This window comes from Nyctibius grandis, chromosome 4, assembly GCF_013368605.1.
Source record: "Nyctibius grandis isolate bNycGra1 chromosome 4, bNycGra1.pri, whole genome shotgun sequence".
NCBI lineage: Eukaryota > Metazoa > Chordata > Aves > Nyctibiiformes > Nyctibiidae > Nyctibius > Nyctibius grandis.
In genome coordinates, this window is record NC_090661.1 from 12,303,136 (window position 1) to 12,321,647 (window position 18,512).

Genomic DNA, 18,512 nt, shown 5'->3' on the forward strand with positions numbered 1-18,512 from the left:
CACCACACGCCTTTTCTCCCACACTGTGCCTGAATATCTCTGGTATTGGTCAGCTGCTCAGTTGCTGAGATTAATTATACCATCAGGGACTATGGCTGTTTACAACTTTGTTGTCAGGCTTCAGGATTTATTCTTATAAAAACACACTCTTCCAGTGTCAGTCTATTCATGTGTGCTTTGGCATTAGCTCTTTAGGGTAAAAACAATCCTGTTGTTATGCGTGTGTGTCTGGCACAATAGGTCATCACCCTGGAGCACTGAAAATAATTTACCTCTCTCTTTTTACTATCAGGAGAGGCACTGAACTACAGTAAAGAAAAGCAAAGCCCACAGTGGTGAAAAACTGTAGAAACATTTAAAAGGGAAAAGTTGATGCAAAGTCTAGAGAGGTTTCGTTTTTGTTCCTTTAAGGGAGGAGTTGGTATAGGCTTGGAATTCAAATCTGAAAGAAAAATTGTGACTGGGAATGCTAGAAATGTGGGAGCCAATTTGTAAGAGGAAGTGATACACTGAGTTGCTTTACTTTATAGGATTCCTCTTTTACAAATTATTTCCTTCTAATGTGCCAAAGCATTCCCTTTGAGACAGAACTTTCAAAGAGAGGACTAAAATCTATGGGGAAAGGATAGAGATTTCTACTGCCAAACACCCAATCCTTTTTGTCATATTCTTTGTTTCCTCCTCCTGAAATCCTTTTCACCAGTATTCCTATCTACCCCGATTTTGTCCTGTCTAATCTCCTTTACAGGTCCTTCCGACACCAACACGCAGCATCAGCTTACCAAAACAGCTCCTTCCACTCTGGTCTGAATAGAAGCAGGGTGCAAAATCACACAGGTCTCTCCACTCTGAAAACAAGTCTATTATGGATACAGGCCTCAGAGCTAAGACGTGTATAATCACCTCATCTTCTCTTTAAATGCTAAGCAGTCTAAGTCAGTCTAGCTTATTTACTCAGTAAGTATGTTTTCCTTTATAGGGGTAGCTAGCACAACATGGAAGAACAACCTTTGACTTGGGAGTTTTGCAAGAATAACTGGTAAGATACCAGTAAGAGAAATAATTTAAAAAATACTGCAGCTTTTACTGACTGAGCTAGTTCTGAATGTCTTGCAGCAGACCAACTAGTATGAAAGAGGAAAGAATACTCACATTTGTACAGTGGTCAGAAATGTCCTGGGAAATAAGAAGTAAGAACTGAAGTTATTTCTTTCCTATGTCAAAGCCACAGTTCCAGCCACCGTTTCCAGAAACTATTAGCAATGAAATTTAAGAAAAAAAACCTTGAACATTCATGTGAAATGATACATCTTTAATTTGTAAAAGGTGATAAGTACTAAGAAACTGATCTAGTTGACAGGCAATTAATCCTCCTTGCATAGTACATTTATCTCCATGGGATATCAAGAATTACAACACTTCAGGAAAACTGGCACCTACGTTAGCAAGCAGCCTCAATCCTATACAAAAGTTACAGACAACCTCAATGTTTCCAAGTTTTAGTTTGTAACAGATCCAGAGAATAGTCTTTGCTTTCTCCACATCTATCCCACAGTACCGTATTCTTTCAAAGCACTTTTCAGTTGGCCATCTGTATGAAAAACATAAAAGGCTGAAACCCACACTGATATAGTAATTCACAATAAATTAGCTTCATTCTATTCAAACTTGGCCTTTTTGAGGTACCTCAAGGTACATAGTAATGGACTTTATTTTTTGTGTAAAAGGTGTACCTCACAATACTTATAAAATGATTACTTGATTAACACTTCATTCAGAAGATGTTTAATCCTTTCCTTGAGAAGGTAGAAGGTGAGGCTTCAGTTTCAGAAGTGCTCTTGACACATCTAAAATAAGCACCAAATCTTACATGAAGCCAAAAAATTTTGACTTGCTTAACAAGCTTACTAACAAGACAAAAGACACTTTTTCATATAAAAAAAAGTTACATTTTACTGTATGTGTTAGACATATCTACAGTGGATTTTTTTCCTTTACAGAATGATAGGTGGAGAGGAGCATTGTACTTACATCATCATTAATTAATCCCTTTTTTCTAGTAACTTGCGTCCTGATTTTCGAAAGTGCTGATTATCAGCATACCCTAGGTACTTACTGGTAGCAGCAGGCACTCAGAACTGTTGAAAACAGACTATTAATATCTGTACTTATGCAGCAAATGCAGCACCATTTGAAAATATTCCTCTTGAAAACAGGTAGTTTACTTTTTAGTCAAAACTGGTTGACTAATTACTATTTTAATGATTCTTGTAGTGTTTTAGAATGTTTAAAATAACTATTAACACTAATTAATACACTATAGTGGATTATGGTCAAAATTAATGTCAAAAATTTATGATAAATAAACTTTGGAAAAATTTATACAAGGCCGTAAATAAATAATTTGAACTTCAGTCTCATTAAAAAGTAAAAGAGTACGTCACACGACAATATCATCCTATCTAGACAATACAATCTGGCTATATTTTATTGCATAATAATTTGAGAGTAACATCTTAAGTAAAATATGTAAAGAAACAAAATCATTAGATTTACTTCCTTTAATATTGAACAACCAAAGTTTCTCCTTTGTACATAATCCAATTTAAAGATAATATAATTAGCACTTCCAGCATTAACAGTCTGTATTTACAATGAATGAGATGGGGTGGATAATCTAAAGAGTATTCAAATCTGTATGAAACAAATCAAAATACAAAGATTTACAGTAGGCTCAAAATCCAAGACTTTTCCATTTATGGAATGCAATTTAAAAGGCTTTGTTGTCTTTATTACTTGTAAGGGTTCCTGAAAAGATGATTTTTAAAAGTATTTTTAGCATTTCAAATCTTAAGTAATGCCTTCATTATTTGTACATGACATTAAAAATTAATTCCAATACTTCTATTTAATTTTTCACTTGCTTGTAGACCAGTCTGAAATCTGATGAAAGGATAACAAGGAAATTTACTACATAATCCTAATTCCATATTCCTGAATATACAACGGTTGGAAGTAGATGATGTCAGTCCATTCCAAGGGTTATGTACACAAAACTTACAAAATGTTCTTCGCTCTTGCATAAAATGTGTACACAATATCAACGAGTGGGGAACTTCAAAGTTTTTATGGGTTGCTGCTGGCATGGACCTTTGTTGATTGAAAATAAAATACTTTTCACTCTATTGTTCTGGTAGCAGTTTTAGAAGTTAATCATCAATCCCTGGTGTTTCACCTTGTTGTATTCTGGAGGCTATTCTAATGGCTTCTTCCAGAGACTGTTGTTCTCCAAGCTGAAACAAATGCATTTAAACATAAACAAATCCAAAATGTTACATATGGATATAAATGTGTAAAAAAAAAAAAATTAAAGTGAAACCAAAGATCTAGATATGGATCAATACTTTAGCACAAATAAGTGTGATCAGTATTGTCACACCTCTTCTGGCTAATATCTAATCAGCATGACAATTAAGATAGCTTCTGATAGCAGATTAAACTGAGTTTCTATGTATCTACCAAATAAATTTTCTTCAAAGAGCTGCTGCATGGTATATACATTTCATGACAAACAAAGTAGATGATATTTCAACTTGGCAGATATAACAAGCTAAGATAAGGCTTTCAAGTCGTGGTGGCTGTTGAATTACATTTTAACACTGGTAAAGCAAACAAACATCTTCGTTTTTCTTAACTCTCTTGCAGAAAGTCAGCTCTTTGGAACACCATATGACATTAATATATATAAAAAGTGTATACTTATTGCAGAATCCTAACTATAAAAAAAGCAGTTATGATGACACTGTTCAATTCTATATTAGTTTAGAGAGGAAATTATCTTCTGGTTGCAACCACAAGGCCATCAATGTATCTGGCACTGTGAGAAGCAACACCAACCAACCCTGAATAAAGACAACTGGACACAGTTTTGGGAAAGAATCCATGGAGTTTTATAATATGTACACCATGCATATACATCCAGTGATGGGAACACTGCAGACAACCTCAGCCTAACAAAACCATAAAGCTGGTCATTACCTATTGTCTCAGGAGAAAGATATATGACTGTGAAAAGTATAACCAGATTATTTGACAGATGGATAGACCTAATGGGACAGTTCTAAATATTGCTTGTAACTTGTTTTTACAGTCACTGGATATCACATTCTGGAGCCACTCAAATCAAGAAGAGCTCTGTTACCACCTCCTTAGGACTTCAATCTGGCTATCAGGTTATTGGCTTTATTAGTATTTAGAAACAAAATTAATTCATTTATTAGTATCAAAGTACAAAAGAGAAACAATCAAGAACTCAGGAATAATCCATAATATTTTAATTTTGAATTCCCTCTCTTCTATTTGTACTGTATATTTTAAGTTTAATTAAATAAAGATACTTCACCAAAAGCTACAGTGCTGGTAACAAAAGAGGGGCATGTGCAGAGTGCCTATGTTTTCCTTTTTTTCAAAGGACACACTGCCAAGGGTGCAAGTTACTTTTCTTTCTTCCTCTCATGGAAACAATTGCCTTCTGATATGCTTTCTCTTACATGCAGTTTTGATTCCTTTCAACTTAGCTCAAAAGACAGGAGTTCAGAATGAAAAGCTTCTCGACTTTCATTGCTCTTCAATCAGCATCTGACTTGCTATTTTCCATTTAGCAAAGGGCAAAATAAGTCTCTCATTTCTGCTTGAAGATATTAACACAATTCCTTTCAAGCTGAGCTTTTAAGAGAGTACCATGCATACACACACTTAGACTGCAGCATTAATTCTGAGATTCAAATGCTCAAAGGTTTTGATCTCATACTAGTTCAGCAAATATGAACAGTTTGAAGGAACTAGACTTAAGGTGCTGTTACTTCCACATGCAAAGTATATTTTACCCCCTGGAAATGAAATCTGTGAGTACATTTTCTGAATTTCTTTTTCTATTTGAAGCTATTTCCAAGAACCTTCCAAGAACACATATTAACTTACACTGCTTAATACTGTTTTGTTTAGAAACTCTTTTGAGCATCTCCTCTCTGCATAGCCACACTGATGTTCTTTTGTATTGATATTTGTCAGAGCTAAGGCCCATCATGCAAACCATACTCAACGCAGTTGCATATACTCAACTCCCTTTGAAATTCATAAGGGTGTATCACATCCACGAAAATTATGCTCCTCCTAATTGTATACTGTTTCAGGACATATGGTTCCTGTGATTATCCATGTTCTCTGGAACAAAATGTGTGTACGTGGTGATACCCAGAGAACATTAGGATCAAACCCACAAAGTGCTGAGTCCCAGTTCCGTAGTAAATTTGAATACAAAACAGGTTCTTTACATTCCCCTGTTCCCCAGGGCCCAGTATTGGGGCTAGTTCTTTTCAGTATCTTTATCAATGATCTGGATGAGGGGATCGAGTGCATCCTCAGTAAGTTCACAGACAACACCAATTTGGGTGGGAGTGCTGATCTGCTTAAGGGTAGGAAGGCTCTGCAGAGGGATCTCAACAGGCCGGATCAATGGGCCGAGGCCAACTGTATAAGGTTCAACAAGGCCAAGTATCGGGTCCTGCACTTGGGGCACAACAACCCCAGGTAACGCTACAGGCTTGGGGAAGACAGCTAGAAAGCTGCCTGGTGGAAAGGGACCTGGGGGTGTTGATCGATGGCCAGCTGACTATGAGCCAGCAGTGTGCCCAGGTGGCCAGGAAGGCCAACAGCATCCTAGCTTGCATCAGAAATAGTGTGGCCAGCAGGACAATGGAAGTGATTGTCCCTTTGTACATGGCACTGGAGAGGCTGCATCTTGAATACTGTGTTCAGTTTTGGGCCCCTCACTACAAGAAAGACATTGAGGTGCTAGAGAGAGTCCAAAGAAGGGCAATGAAGCTGGTGAAGGGTCTGGAGAACAAGTCTTATGAGGAGCGGCTGAGGGAACTGGGGTTGTTTAGTCTAGAGAAAAGGAGGCTGAGGGGAGACCTTATTGCTGTCTACAAGTATCTGAAAGGAGGTTGTAGTGAGGAGGGTGTTAGTCTCTTCTCCCAGGTAACAAGCAATAGGACAAGAGGAAATGGCCTCAAGTTGCGCCAGGGGAGGTTTAGATTGGATATCAGGAGAAGTTTCTTCACTGAAAGGGTTATAACACTGGAACAGACTACCCAGGGAAGTGGTGGTCACCATCCCTGGAGGTTTTTAAAAGATGAGTAGATGTGGTACTTAGAGATATGGTTTAGTGGTGGACTTGATAGTGTTAGGTTAATGGTTGGACTCTATGATCTTAAAGGTCCTTTCCAACCAAAATGATTCTATGATTCCCACTGGACTTCCTATTTATGCACATAGTTAAGCACAGAATCAAGAGTGCTATGAGGTAGACCAAAAGTATTAGGCACTTTGCAGAACTGATTCTACTATGCAACACAAAATTTAAACTAATTCAACTCCTTTTATTTTACTTTGAGTTTAAAATTGGCTTCTGTCATTGGAATGCCAATTTCCCTAAGATCCTTCAGTCATTTATTTGACCCTTGACTGCAATGTCATTTAAAGATATGACTTTTTAAAATACTAAATCTTTCAGATTCAAGATTTCCAAAAGCTTCTATTAACTTACCATCATGTCATATGTAACAAAAATAAAATATACACATAATTAATTTAATGTTTGAGTAAGGTAGCATACTGGCCATTGTTTGCGCTAGAAGTTTCATTCAATCTTCCAGTCAAGCCAAGCTTTCCTCTGAATAATCTATTCACAAAAATACTTTCCCAGGCTTTTGTTTTCGGTTACTTTCTAGCTAAAAGCTTAATTTGAGCTTGGTTTCCACCTTCTTTTAAATTAACCCAATTTAAATTAAACTCTTTCATACCTAGAAATTACTCTTTCATTACACTGTTTGGACAATGTAAGGAACTATTTACAGAGACTGCTGCTTGTCCTGTGCTGGTTTGACACATAAACAGAAGGTTACTATTTCCAGAGATTTCTGATTATTAATCTTTCTATATAACTGTTTACACTTTTTTGCTATTAGCATTTCAAGGTTCAAATAACATAATTCAGTAATTTTATTTGTATACGTTCATAGTAATTTACCCTTGAGAGTCTGGCTTTATATGTATCAGCTTTATATGTAATGCTGAAGGATGAATGAATGTGCTTTTGCACTGAAAACCTGTGACTCCATGAACGAGTTAGTTGACCTGCAGTTTCGCCCTCCCCTAACCTCCCCTTTTTTTGGAAGTTCTACAAGTAGATTTGGAAAATCAGGCGCTTATTATTGCTCTTCCTAACCCTACCTATTATTTAAAATATGAGACCATATGGTAATGGACTATTTTTTCAGGGGAGCCAAGCTCATTCGAATAATTTTGTTACATGACTAGGAGCTTCTAGCTCTAGAAGTAAGAAACACTCCAAAAAAACATTTATCAGCATCTTACCTGTACTGCAATTTGTGTTCCATTGGATGTAGCCAACAATGTAACAGGTCTAGTTTCTGTAGTCACTAAATGGTGCCCATGTTGCTGATGTCCCATTTCTGATGAGGCACTATGAAATGCTGCTAAGTCTTGAGCCACAATAGCAACCTTCAAGACCAAAGGAAGAGAATCAACTGAATGACATATCTGTTACCGTTACTGACCTCATACAACAATTATCTTCAAAGTTCAAGTTAAATTCAAAGCTGTGATTAGTCATGAGCATAATTCTATTGTACAAATGATACATTTTTTTAAGAAAGGTTGCCATCACTGTGTTCTCAAAGTTACCTATTAGCTCTCAAAACATAAATATCCTCAGAACTGCACAGAAGTTCAATAAATGTGCCTACAAGCCTGTGATTATTTATACACACAGAGCACGGTGGTTAATAAGTATCTTCATTTTCATGTGGCACATTTTTAGAACAGTGGAATGCATTTTAACTTAAAGATTAAAAATTATATCACTATATTTCTACTAAAAAGTTAGCTATTGTGTTTGTATATTAAAAACAAAACCAGAAATATATACTTATACAAATGCTTCCTATCTGCCAAATAAATTACAGTCCCATAATATTAAGTTATCACTTAATTGTAATGAGTTACAGTTCATAACGGATTCTATTCTTAGTTCTGCCACTTATTTACTATGTGACTTAGGGAAAACGCTTAGCATTTCTAGGTCTTATTTTACAGATACCTAATGAATTACCGGACCGGTACCTCAGAATTTTTTCTTGGTGCCCAATTGTTTTTAAAACATTCTGCCATATGTTGATGTATAGTACTGGAGGAGAACACATCATACTCTTATGAGGGGCATGCTATGGCCAGGTGTTGAAAACTGCTTTACTTAGATAAATCTATGTGAATGACAGAACTATGATGGCCTAGGTGCCTATTTTATATCATCTTATAAATGAACATTACACATGTAGGCAGGGTAATATCTTACCTGCTGTCCTTCGGTGCCTTCTGCAGTAACCATCGCTACAGAATGTGTTCCTGCAGAAGAGATGACGGCATCGTGGGCAGGGACTGTGATGGTGGTGCCATCTTGTGTTACCATAGTGATAGTATTGCCAATGGCCTGCATATCTGCCTGGGATATGTTGACCTGAAATACAAAATAATTCCTGAAGTAAAAAAAAGAAGGTTTGATTGCTGCTCAAGTCATACCTGAGTCTTAGCTTTTGGCAACATAACATATGTTTTTAAGTAAGGTTTGAAAAAAAATTATGATATGCATTTGAAGTGTAACAACATTTATCAAACAAATTCCTGCTAGTTGGTTCAGCAGGAATACTCCTCCTAATTCAATTTTTTCATGTGAAACAAAATGTGTAGCAATCCAGAACAAAAAGGCAACTTATTCATAATAGCAGGGAAAAAATATTTTAAGCCATTATCAGAATGAACATACTGGCCAAAAGATCTAGTAGCCATTATTTCACCTCCTGACCGGCATGCTCATGCATTCCTTGGGAATCACCGTCACTCTTTGGCCAAGTCCCATCTTGAACAAAGAGCCCTTATCGCATTCATCTTACTGATTGGGATCTAATATTCCATGACCTTTCAGACACAGTTATCTGTTTACAGAAATAAAACTATGGCTCACAGTAATAAGAAAAAGGATGCATACTTGCCCCCAGAGTCTACAACTCCATGTTAATCAGATCATATCCCAAATAACTGCATGATATGCATATCTATGCATATGTCTTACACAATAGACAATGTGACTCAAGGTAGTACCACCTGACATACTTTTATCTTAATGGAAATACTAGAGAGGCCTATGAGGGCTTAGAATTTAAACCATGAATAAACAATTCATAAAAAAATGATATAAATTACTGATGCCTCCATTATAAATGCATTAGGGCATCAGATATGTGATTTGATGTCTGATTTACAAGGTAATAAAACATCCCAGAACTAAAGCCAAGCTGAAGGATAATTTAAATAAATGCGAGAACTCCATGTCAAGGCTTCTGCATGCCTTCATTTTAGAGGGTAAAAATGCCAGTTACTGAGTACTGCTGCAATGTTCAGGGCTGGCAATATAACAGCCCCCTTTAATATTTCATTTCTAATTTGAATTTAGAAGATACCTTTCATATGCTACTGGCATTTCAGCTACCCTTCCAGATGAGATATAAACTTTTCCCCATATGCCATAGCCAAACAGAAGAGTTGTGTTGAAATCTCCTCCCAATGAAATTTCATATGAAATCCTTAAAAAATATGCCCATAGGAATTTTCAAGTGGAGGTAGTATCAAAGCATTCCTTATCCTCTTGTTTGTTAGAAATGGTAAGAACTGCACACTACCAAACAGCTTGTAAAGCAGGCACCTGGACTAGAAAGATTTCCCACCCCCCCACAGTGTGTGCAGACAAGACGACAGTGAAGATGACCACCAGACAGTAACAGAATAATCAAGGAATTCTGAGAAACCTCAGGAACTAGGCTGTATATATAACAATTGTTAAAATAGCCCATGCCTACTTTAAGAGTGACAAAGATAACAAGGATAGCCAAAAAGTCTAGCTTTGTGTTCATACAGTTTCAGATGTCAGAACATGTGGTTTAATTTACGTATTCCACAGGAGGCCCAACTCTGAACATACCCTGACCCAGCTCCAAAGAAGCTTCTTTCCTTAAGAAACACACATATGTATTTATCAAGAATCCTAACTGATTTTAGAAAGCACATGGAGTATCTGCAAACACCTGCCTCAATTCTCAACATATTTTTGTCAGCTCTTTAACACTGTGGTTACTTACATGTTGGGTTCCGTCCTGGGATATTAGTGCTACTTGTTGACCTAATCCTGACTGAGTAACTGTAGCAACCTGTGCAGAAATTACATCTTCTCCCTCTACGCCTGTCACATAGGTTATCTGGGAGCCTTTGAGAACATCTTCACCTTGACCTATTTGATACAAAGAAGGGAAGAGGATAGTTTACGTACTCTAAATGCTGCCAGGAAAGCAAATGACAAGGATTAAGTGCCAGCCTGGTTTGAAGGTTTTATACTCCAATGCTTTTGGTATCTTTCCACAAAATTTTTGCAAGTCAGGAAGTCTGTTGCTTTGGGAACACGGGCTATAATCTTTTAGCAATGAGTGTTAACACACGTAAATACTATTCATAAAGAAAATAGACATTTAGTTTATAAGCAAATATTAAAATGGTGACAAACATTTCTAATTCATTCATTAAATGTTAACCTCTCCATACAAGAGGCTCCATGCAAACACAGCTGGCAGCTTTTTAAAAGTTATTAATTAACAACCATACAGGAGAACACATTGATGCCTTTGTGTGAAGATTTAAGTAAGTTCATTATCTTAATAAATGTTTAACCTCAGCAAATGAATCTTATCATTCCCTTAAAAGAAGGAATTAGACTATAGCAAATCTGCTTGAGGCATTCAGTGCAGTTTCCCACATACATGTAGTAAAACATCTTTTCTGACCAAAACAGTTTGCACATGTATTTCCTATATTCAGTCACATCTATAAACCACAATTTGACAAGTGATATTTGTCCTATCACAGTACTTCCTTCAGTCTTATCTTTTATAGTCATAGGATTCAGTACTCATGATACCATGAAAAACATATTCTAAGGAGTACTGCAGCACATGAGCTTATTTTCATCTTTGCCTCTAGGAGAGTTTACAGAAACTGCTATTAACCGCAGCAAAAACAGCACAGTCTCATGGTGCTGCAAAGACAGATTTTCCTTTTCTCAAGGCAGTGCCTTTACTCCTGAAAAAAAGACTCTTGCCGGCCATAGTGTTATACATACTCTTACAAAAATCCCTAAGGAAAATCCAGTAGGTTGCAAACATAAACATTTTAGATTCTCTCAGCTTCCTTACCACATTCATGTTTATAGCAGGTTTGCTGGGACTGCAACTCAAATTTCTCTCTTATCCCCAGGACTGCTATAAATGAGTTTATGATCCGGTCAATTACTCTCACAGGTTCTGTTTACAAGTTGCCTACCACACTAAAAAGTCCTACAAAGAAGTCAAGTAACTTTTTAAAGTACTTCAGATTTTTATCTATGCTTTCATTTCCTTTGTTATAAAAAAAAACAGCAAAATATTATCCAACCCATTTTTTTACAAGAAGAGGTTCAAAGACTGAAACTCTAACCTACCTGGAGGTGGCTCAAAAAAAGCCTCTTGTTCTTCTTCAATGGGCTCTGTGTCATTGTGTGCTGTCCGCTTGTGCATAGCAAGGGTAGAAATCTGCTTGTATGTTTTCCCACAGTGATTGCAGTTATATGGTTTGGAATGAGTATGTACAACATGATGTTTGTATAAACTGGAATACTCTGTAAAACGTTTATCACAGCCAGGAACTGTACAGACATAGGGCTTCTCCCCTGTATGGAAAAACAAAAGGGATAAAGAAAACTTTATCCAGGATGCACAAAAAAATTGTCAACAAATGATATTTAGTGACACACCTTCATTACCAACTGTACTTCAATTCAAAGGCAATAGTGAAGCTCAAGCTCACAAAGTGTATCAGTGCAGCCTCTCATTGTCTTTTTTAAAAAACTGCTGTCAGTAAAAGTTGGGCCCTTTTTTCTCCCTGTCATTCCATCTAAAACATCCTTCTGATGAAGACAGAATGATACAGGCTGAAAGCTGTGATATCAATTTGGCATCGTATTGAGAATTTTGTTCTTTTGTTACTGGAAGCCCCATACTTTTCCTCAGTGATCAGGTATGTTGATACACTAGTACAATTTCACTTACTTTTGAGTCTCTAAGCTCTGAAGAAATCTACAGGAAGCATATGCTTAAACAGTTATGGTTTCACATTAAAACACCTTTCCTTTAAAAATCAATGAAACAAATGTCCAAATTAGATACAAAACGTACCTCCATGAAACTTGTCTGTGCTTCCATAAAATATATAAGGCTATCAAGATGATATGGCCATCACTGGCTTTTACATTTTCGAGAATTTGTGCTGATTACTTCTGCTGACTAACCCTGACAATCAAGTTGGAGAAGTATTTTCACCTCCAGTCTATAAAAAGAAGGTTTTGAACACTGCTCCAGCAGTAAGGAAAATACAGCTAGGATGAAAGGGTGACTCACAACAGTGAGCCAAAGTCAAGCTCAGACTTGTGCTTTACTGTTATTTATTTAAGAAACAGCTCACAACCCAGGCAAGCCCCAGAACTATATTAAGGATTTAGCCCAATGTCCACTGAAGACAAGGTTTTGCATTCGTTTTAAAGAACTTTGTATCCAAAGCAAAATTATTCTGCCTTGACAGCAAGGCAGGAAACCTAACTGCTTAACTATCCTCAGCTGAGGGGAGAGGAGGCCCGAACAACAGTACCAAGCCAGGTCATATAAACATGATTATATCCAATTACAATGCACCAAAAAAGGAGAATGACACAGCCTCTCCCAAGCAGATTCCACTTCAAAATACAAAACATCACTCATATACCTGTGTGTATCCTCACATGATTCTTATAATTCGTTGCACTGGCAAAAGCTCTCCCACATCCTGGCTCTGTACAGTAATAAGGCCTTTCACCTGTATGTGTCCTGATGTGAACTTTTCTAATATTAGATGTTGTGAATGACCTGCCACATCCTTCAAATGGACACTTAAAGGGCCTTTCACCTGAAAAAAAAAGAAAGTAAAAGGTACATATGCAAAAGTTATAAAAGAACAAAAATCCTAAGTTACACTTAGACTGAATGTAGGAATCTAAAACTACCTAATTCTCTCTTTCAGATCCTCAGTCAGAAATACCATGAACATGCCACTGTGGAGTGTTCTGTTTAGCCAAAACTGGCAAAATTCAGAAAATCATACAGTCTGTAAGCTAAATTATGAAGCATTTAGATTAGTACTTTATGATGTATAAAACAGACACAGTTGCTTGGATTAGCTTCCACATTGTCCATATTCTAACATGTATTTAACAACCCCCCAATTCATACATACATTATCCAAAACAAGCGTATCGTACCATTTGTACATTTGTCAATTGTAATTCATAAAATGAAAAAAATACCTTCATGATTTAGCATATAACCAAGATACAAATGGATTAGTAAAACTCATTATAGAAAGCACCTAACCTTACACGAGAAGAACCAATGTTTTAAAGAGAGAGGAAAGAAACTCATAGTTTCTTTGAGCCCCGAAACTCAAGTTTCAAACCCCAAAACCAAAGCAAGCACAAATACAGGTTCTTTTTAAAATAAGTCTATTCGTGTAATATAAATGTAAGCACCATAACTTACATCACTGCATCAAAACATTTCACCATGAACACTAGATAAGGCCAACCCCTGTCTAATACCCCAATACCCCTGATCTGTCACATCTATCAAAGCACACCGAGGGGGGAGAAGTACGAGCCACCTGACATGCTGTCCTGTTGTAATTTCACACTTCCTAGAGCTAAGTACATTCCACTCACTGCACTGCTTACCAAAGAGAAGAATCTGAGAGCAAGAGAGGGTAGATTACCACCTCAGATACAACATTAAGTACTTTGAGACAGAAATAAAAATCAAAGTCCTGATAGAGACATTAATACCATGAAACTCCAAAGTAGGTAGCTCCTTGGCAGAGGAAACTATAATTCACTCCTTAGGGCAGCTGTTTCGGGAAGGTTTTTCAGCTTTCTGCCAAGGCAGTGTGTGCGTATTAGACCTACTCGCCTCAATGTTGTGTTACCATGGCTCCCCCAATCCTTGCTTCACACACGACCTTGAATCATGCCTGAAAGGAGCAGGGTTGCAGAGTCAACCCTGCCCAACAACAGCCCCTGCATGAGTAACAAAAACAGACTGCTCTTAAAGAATGCCTGCAAGAATGTCATCCGACCGGTTGGCGAGGCCAGCCTTTTAAGTTTCTAATGTTCTTGCTAGAAAAGTGACCTGTTTCCAGGTGACTGAGATTTCTAGCACTAGAAATGCAAAGCCAGTCAGAAGCCTTCAAGCTCTACCCCACAGCAGCTATGAGGAACTATGCACACCAGCTTTTCTGATACCAGAATAGCGTATCTGGGGAAGTCATGGAGGAACCCGAGGCAAGCATTTGATGGCAACAGAAAATGAGACTGGACTGCCACTGAGAGGGAAAAATCACTTTTGGCTAGAACAGGCAGAAAATGAAGAAAGCGCTAACCCTGCTCTACATGACAAAGGAACGAAAAGGTTTGAGAGCCATGGGAGAGAGTGGGCAGCACCCAGACTTGCCTCCATCGGGTGCGCTGTTGCAGCTTGCATAGGGTATGAGCATACACTACTCCATCCATCTGCACAAAGGGCTTGGTGCAATTTTCTTCTCATTCTTTGGCTTCCTGCAACTACTCATAAATTGAAAAAAAGACAGCCCTGAACTCTGGTCCCTGGGCTGCTAGGAGTCTATGACTGTGTTATTAATATTGTTCAAATGGGTAAACACTTACATAGGACTGGCTCAAGTCTTTTGTCTCAACTGCTAAATTAGATTAAAGCAATTAAATTACCATACAACTTCTATGGCCATAAAGAAGTAAAGATGACAGTCTACAGCTAATCAAGTAGTTGTCCACACTACAGAAAACTTTCAGTTCATAGTCTGTGCTTGACGTACTACATAACAACATCAAACACTTTCCTTCTACAACTGGAAACAGATGATACTTTTATGTCTTCATCCCGATGACCAATTTAACATCAGGATAGCACTAATCCCAACAGACTGTCTTTGAATACAGAAGTCTAGGAAAGCAGAATTATCTCAATATAATCTTGAGGTTTTATAATTTTTATTGCCTGCCTTTTATTCCCCCCTCCCCCCCGGCATTGTGCTTTTCAACCTGAGAAAAACCTATTTCTTTTGTTCTTTTTTTTTCTTTTTTACTCTCTAAGATTCAGAAAGTTCAGTGGAAAAGCCTGTCAGTGTTCTAAGCAGGCAAGTAAATATACTTAAGGGAACAGGTTAGTAAGTGATAGATTATTCTTCCTACATTTAAGGTTTTTTTTCTTTTTATTTGGAGATCTCAGGAGCAAAGGAGACATTGTGAAAACTTGTTTACACCTGTGTGCACCCATAGAGTTTTGCTGTCGACAATTTATCTGTATTTTGGCTTTCAAATTTTTAGACAAAATGTAATATCTTATTTTTTAGGCATTTGGAAGTTTTAATAACAGTTGGTTTTCTATGATATTTTTGCTCATTTTTCTGCTGCAAGAAGAGAAGGGAAATCAGGGTAACAACAAGCTCAGAACTATCAACCTTCATGAAGCTGGCATGCAAGTTATCTTAAAGCACCAAAACTTAACCCTGATGCCATTTCTAAAAGGCAAGCCATATTATTGAGGAAAAGTTCCTTGTTCTGTTACAGCTGCAAATGAAACTGTAAAGGCACCAGGTGACTCAGTGACAACGTAAGTGAAGCACTGCTAAAAGTTAGTGCATTTGCAATAGCAGTGTGAATGCTTAGGTGCTTTTTCCAAGAAAAGCATGCTGGATTTGCAGTAGATGCTTACCATGCTGAAATGCTGTTGAGCTCACTGGGCTTCAGAAAGAGAAGGCTGATTTCATAAGTATAAAGTCACAGAATGATGACAGAGAAAAAAAAAATCCACCTAAGTGAATAAGCAAAAAAAAAAAAAAAGGGCGATAATCGTACCTGTGTGGGTTCGGATATGTTTCTGCAGGTCTCCAGAAGTCTTGAATGATTTGGTGCAATTTTCTTCTGTGCACCGATAAGGCTTTTCACCAGTGTGTGTTCGGACATGACTTTTTAACCCATACCCTGAAGATCAGAACGGATGTTATAACAGTATAAACACAAAATCAGGATACTCATAAACCATCACCATCAAAAGCTACGCTTGCCATTCCAACAAGGAAGCTCCCTGATGAGTAAAATTTGCTCTTTCACTCTTCACAAGCTCTTCGTTCTACCATACAGAGCAGCAGAACTCTAGATGCAGTTTAGAAATTCATCATTTATGACGGAAGTACACTTCCATAATGCTTCTCCTTCCCTTCAAAAGGATAAACTGTAATGATTATAATGTGGATAAATATTTATTCTGTCTTCTGAGGAAGCTGTATGCTCTGTATTCCATCTACTCTTAATCTCTTACCACTACTGTCATCAAAATGACATTTAATTATTCGCTCATACAAAAATCATTACCATTAATGAAGTCAGCAGTAAAAGCTCTACTGCTATCCAGGCTCTAAATTCTAATTATTTTAAACCATATTACTAACATCAACACATATATAGGTGCCAATTGACAGCAGTCATGGACACTCCTTCCCTTTAAGATTACTTTCTGCACTTCCCTAAAGAACCCTGAAACAGCCATTTTAGAAAATGAACTTGAATTTTACTTGTGTCCACGAGTGATGAATATATTTCTACAAAATAAAGTAACAGTCTGTAAGAAGATGGCACCTGCTTTAGTTTCATAGTGTGTTCTCCCTAAACAGCTGAAATTCCTATTCTTGATGCTTTTAAATACACAAAGCATGTCTACCAAGCTGAGCATTAATTCATTCTTACATCTAAAATAAACTCAATTTCATGATCCAACCCAGGAGAGTTCTTAATATTTAAACTGAGAGCATTCAGTACTTAAAATGAACTTTATCAAAGGCAAGGATTGCTGAACTACAGTGGTACAATGGCTCTGACCAAAAATATGGTATTAATAGACAAACAGCTATTTATAGCCATGCATCAGTCTGTTGCAATAGAGTATTTCATTAGTAATTTTGAAATCCCTTTACAAACACTATGCAATTAAACTTAGGTGCAACCCTTTAAGTGTGGTTGCTTCCCCCTTGACCTTTCTCATCAGCATTTCTTTTGCTTGTTTCTATTCAAAGAAACAGTATTAAATGTATTAGAACAGAGGAAGTTATTTTAAAAACATCTTAGGGTTTTTTTTAAATAGAACCTAACTTTTCTAAGCATCATACTAATTTGCATTCAAAGTAAAAGAATAACATTTGAAATGAGTTTTGCTCTTTCACTGTCTTCCATATTTCATTCTTCGTAATTGCATTCTGCACAACCAAATTAAATCTCAAGGACAGCATCATTTATGAACAGAATAGTCTGTATAATATGTAGAATTCACTTCATGAGAAATGTCATACTCTGATATAAATCCAATAAAGAACACTTAAAAGAGCATCTTCTATCAAAGCTCCTTTCAAATTTGGAACAGAAGATCAGGTATTTACCTCTAGCCAACAGGTCCAGCTTCTTATTATCACCTCATTTAACTCATACAATTAGTTTCATGTTAAGAAAGTTTCATGTTATTTTTTCAACATAAAATCTGACTGTAGCATGACAGGTGAAGAGTAAGGGAAAGTGTCAAGTGTTTCACCTCATTCCTCCTTCAGTAACTAAGAGTTAAATCCTCTGTCCTTTCTATATGCTATGCTAGCTGAAATGATGACTTTTTTTTTGCAGTTCTCCCAACCGAGTTCTTTACTTTGCAGTTTAAAAAAGGCAATATTAAGAACTTACTTTATACAGACACAAACACTAACAAGCAGGAGGAGCTAGTCTACAAAAGGTTACCTGTTGCAAAGGCTTTGCCACATCCAGGATGTTCACACTGATACGGTCTGTCTCCTGTGTGTGACCTTTCGTGCACCTGTCAAGACATCCAATACACTGACTTAATGAAATGTTGTATCTGATTACTTCAACACAGAAACAGTTCATTCTCAAAGACAACATATTTTATTTCTCTTCCTAAGATTCACATTCAAGTGTCTTCTTTTTAAATCAGTGATAAAAAAAAAAAAAAGAAATATGGTAACAATGTTTTCCCTAAAACTAAAGATGTCTCTTCCCAAGGTCTAACTTGATCTTTTCGGTAAGTTTTGCAAAAAAACATTTCTGTAAATACACACAGAGTTGCCATCATGCAACTACATTTAAGACAGCATGCAAACATGCCTCAGAGTCCACTCTCTATCTGATTTTTTACCCCACT

At 36.9% G+C, this 18,512-nt stretch overlaps 1 protein-coding gene across 2 annotated transcripts in view; it reads right to left on the bottom strand.

The window, feature by feature from the left end:
• Positions 1-1,291: 1,291 nt before the first annotated feature.
• Positions 1,292-18,512, bottom strand: part of ZNF143 (zinc finger protein 143) — a 43,224-nt gene continuing 26,003 nt past the window's right edge. For both annotated transcript variants that reach the window (XM_068398313.1, XM_068398312.1), the window contains exons 9-16: positions 18,092-18,167; positions 16,172-16,297; positions 12,979-13,158; positions 11,663-11,890; positions 10,275-10,423; positions 8,438-8,599; positions 7,438-7,584; positions 1,292-3,293 (exon numbers count right to left, since the gene is read on the bottom strand). In XM_068398313.1, coding sequence (XP_068254414.1) covers positions 3,210-3,293; positions 7,438-7,584; positions 8,438-8,599; positions 10,275-10,423; positions 11,663-11,890; positions 12,979-13,158; positions 16,172-16,297; positions 18,092-18,167 — 1,152 coding nt within the window. In that variant the 3' untranslated portion in view covers positions 1,292-3,209. The remainder of the gene's footprint in view (positions 3,294-7,437; positions 7,585-8,437; positions 8,600-10,274; positions 10,424-11,662; positions 11,891-12,978; positions 13,159-16,171; positions 16,298-18,091; positions 18,168-18,512) is intronic.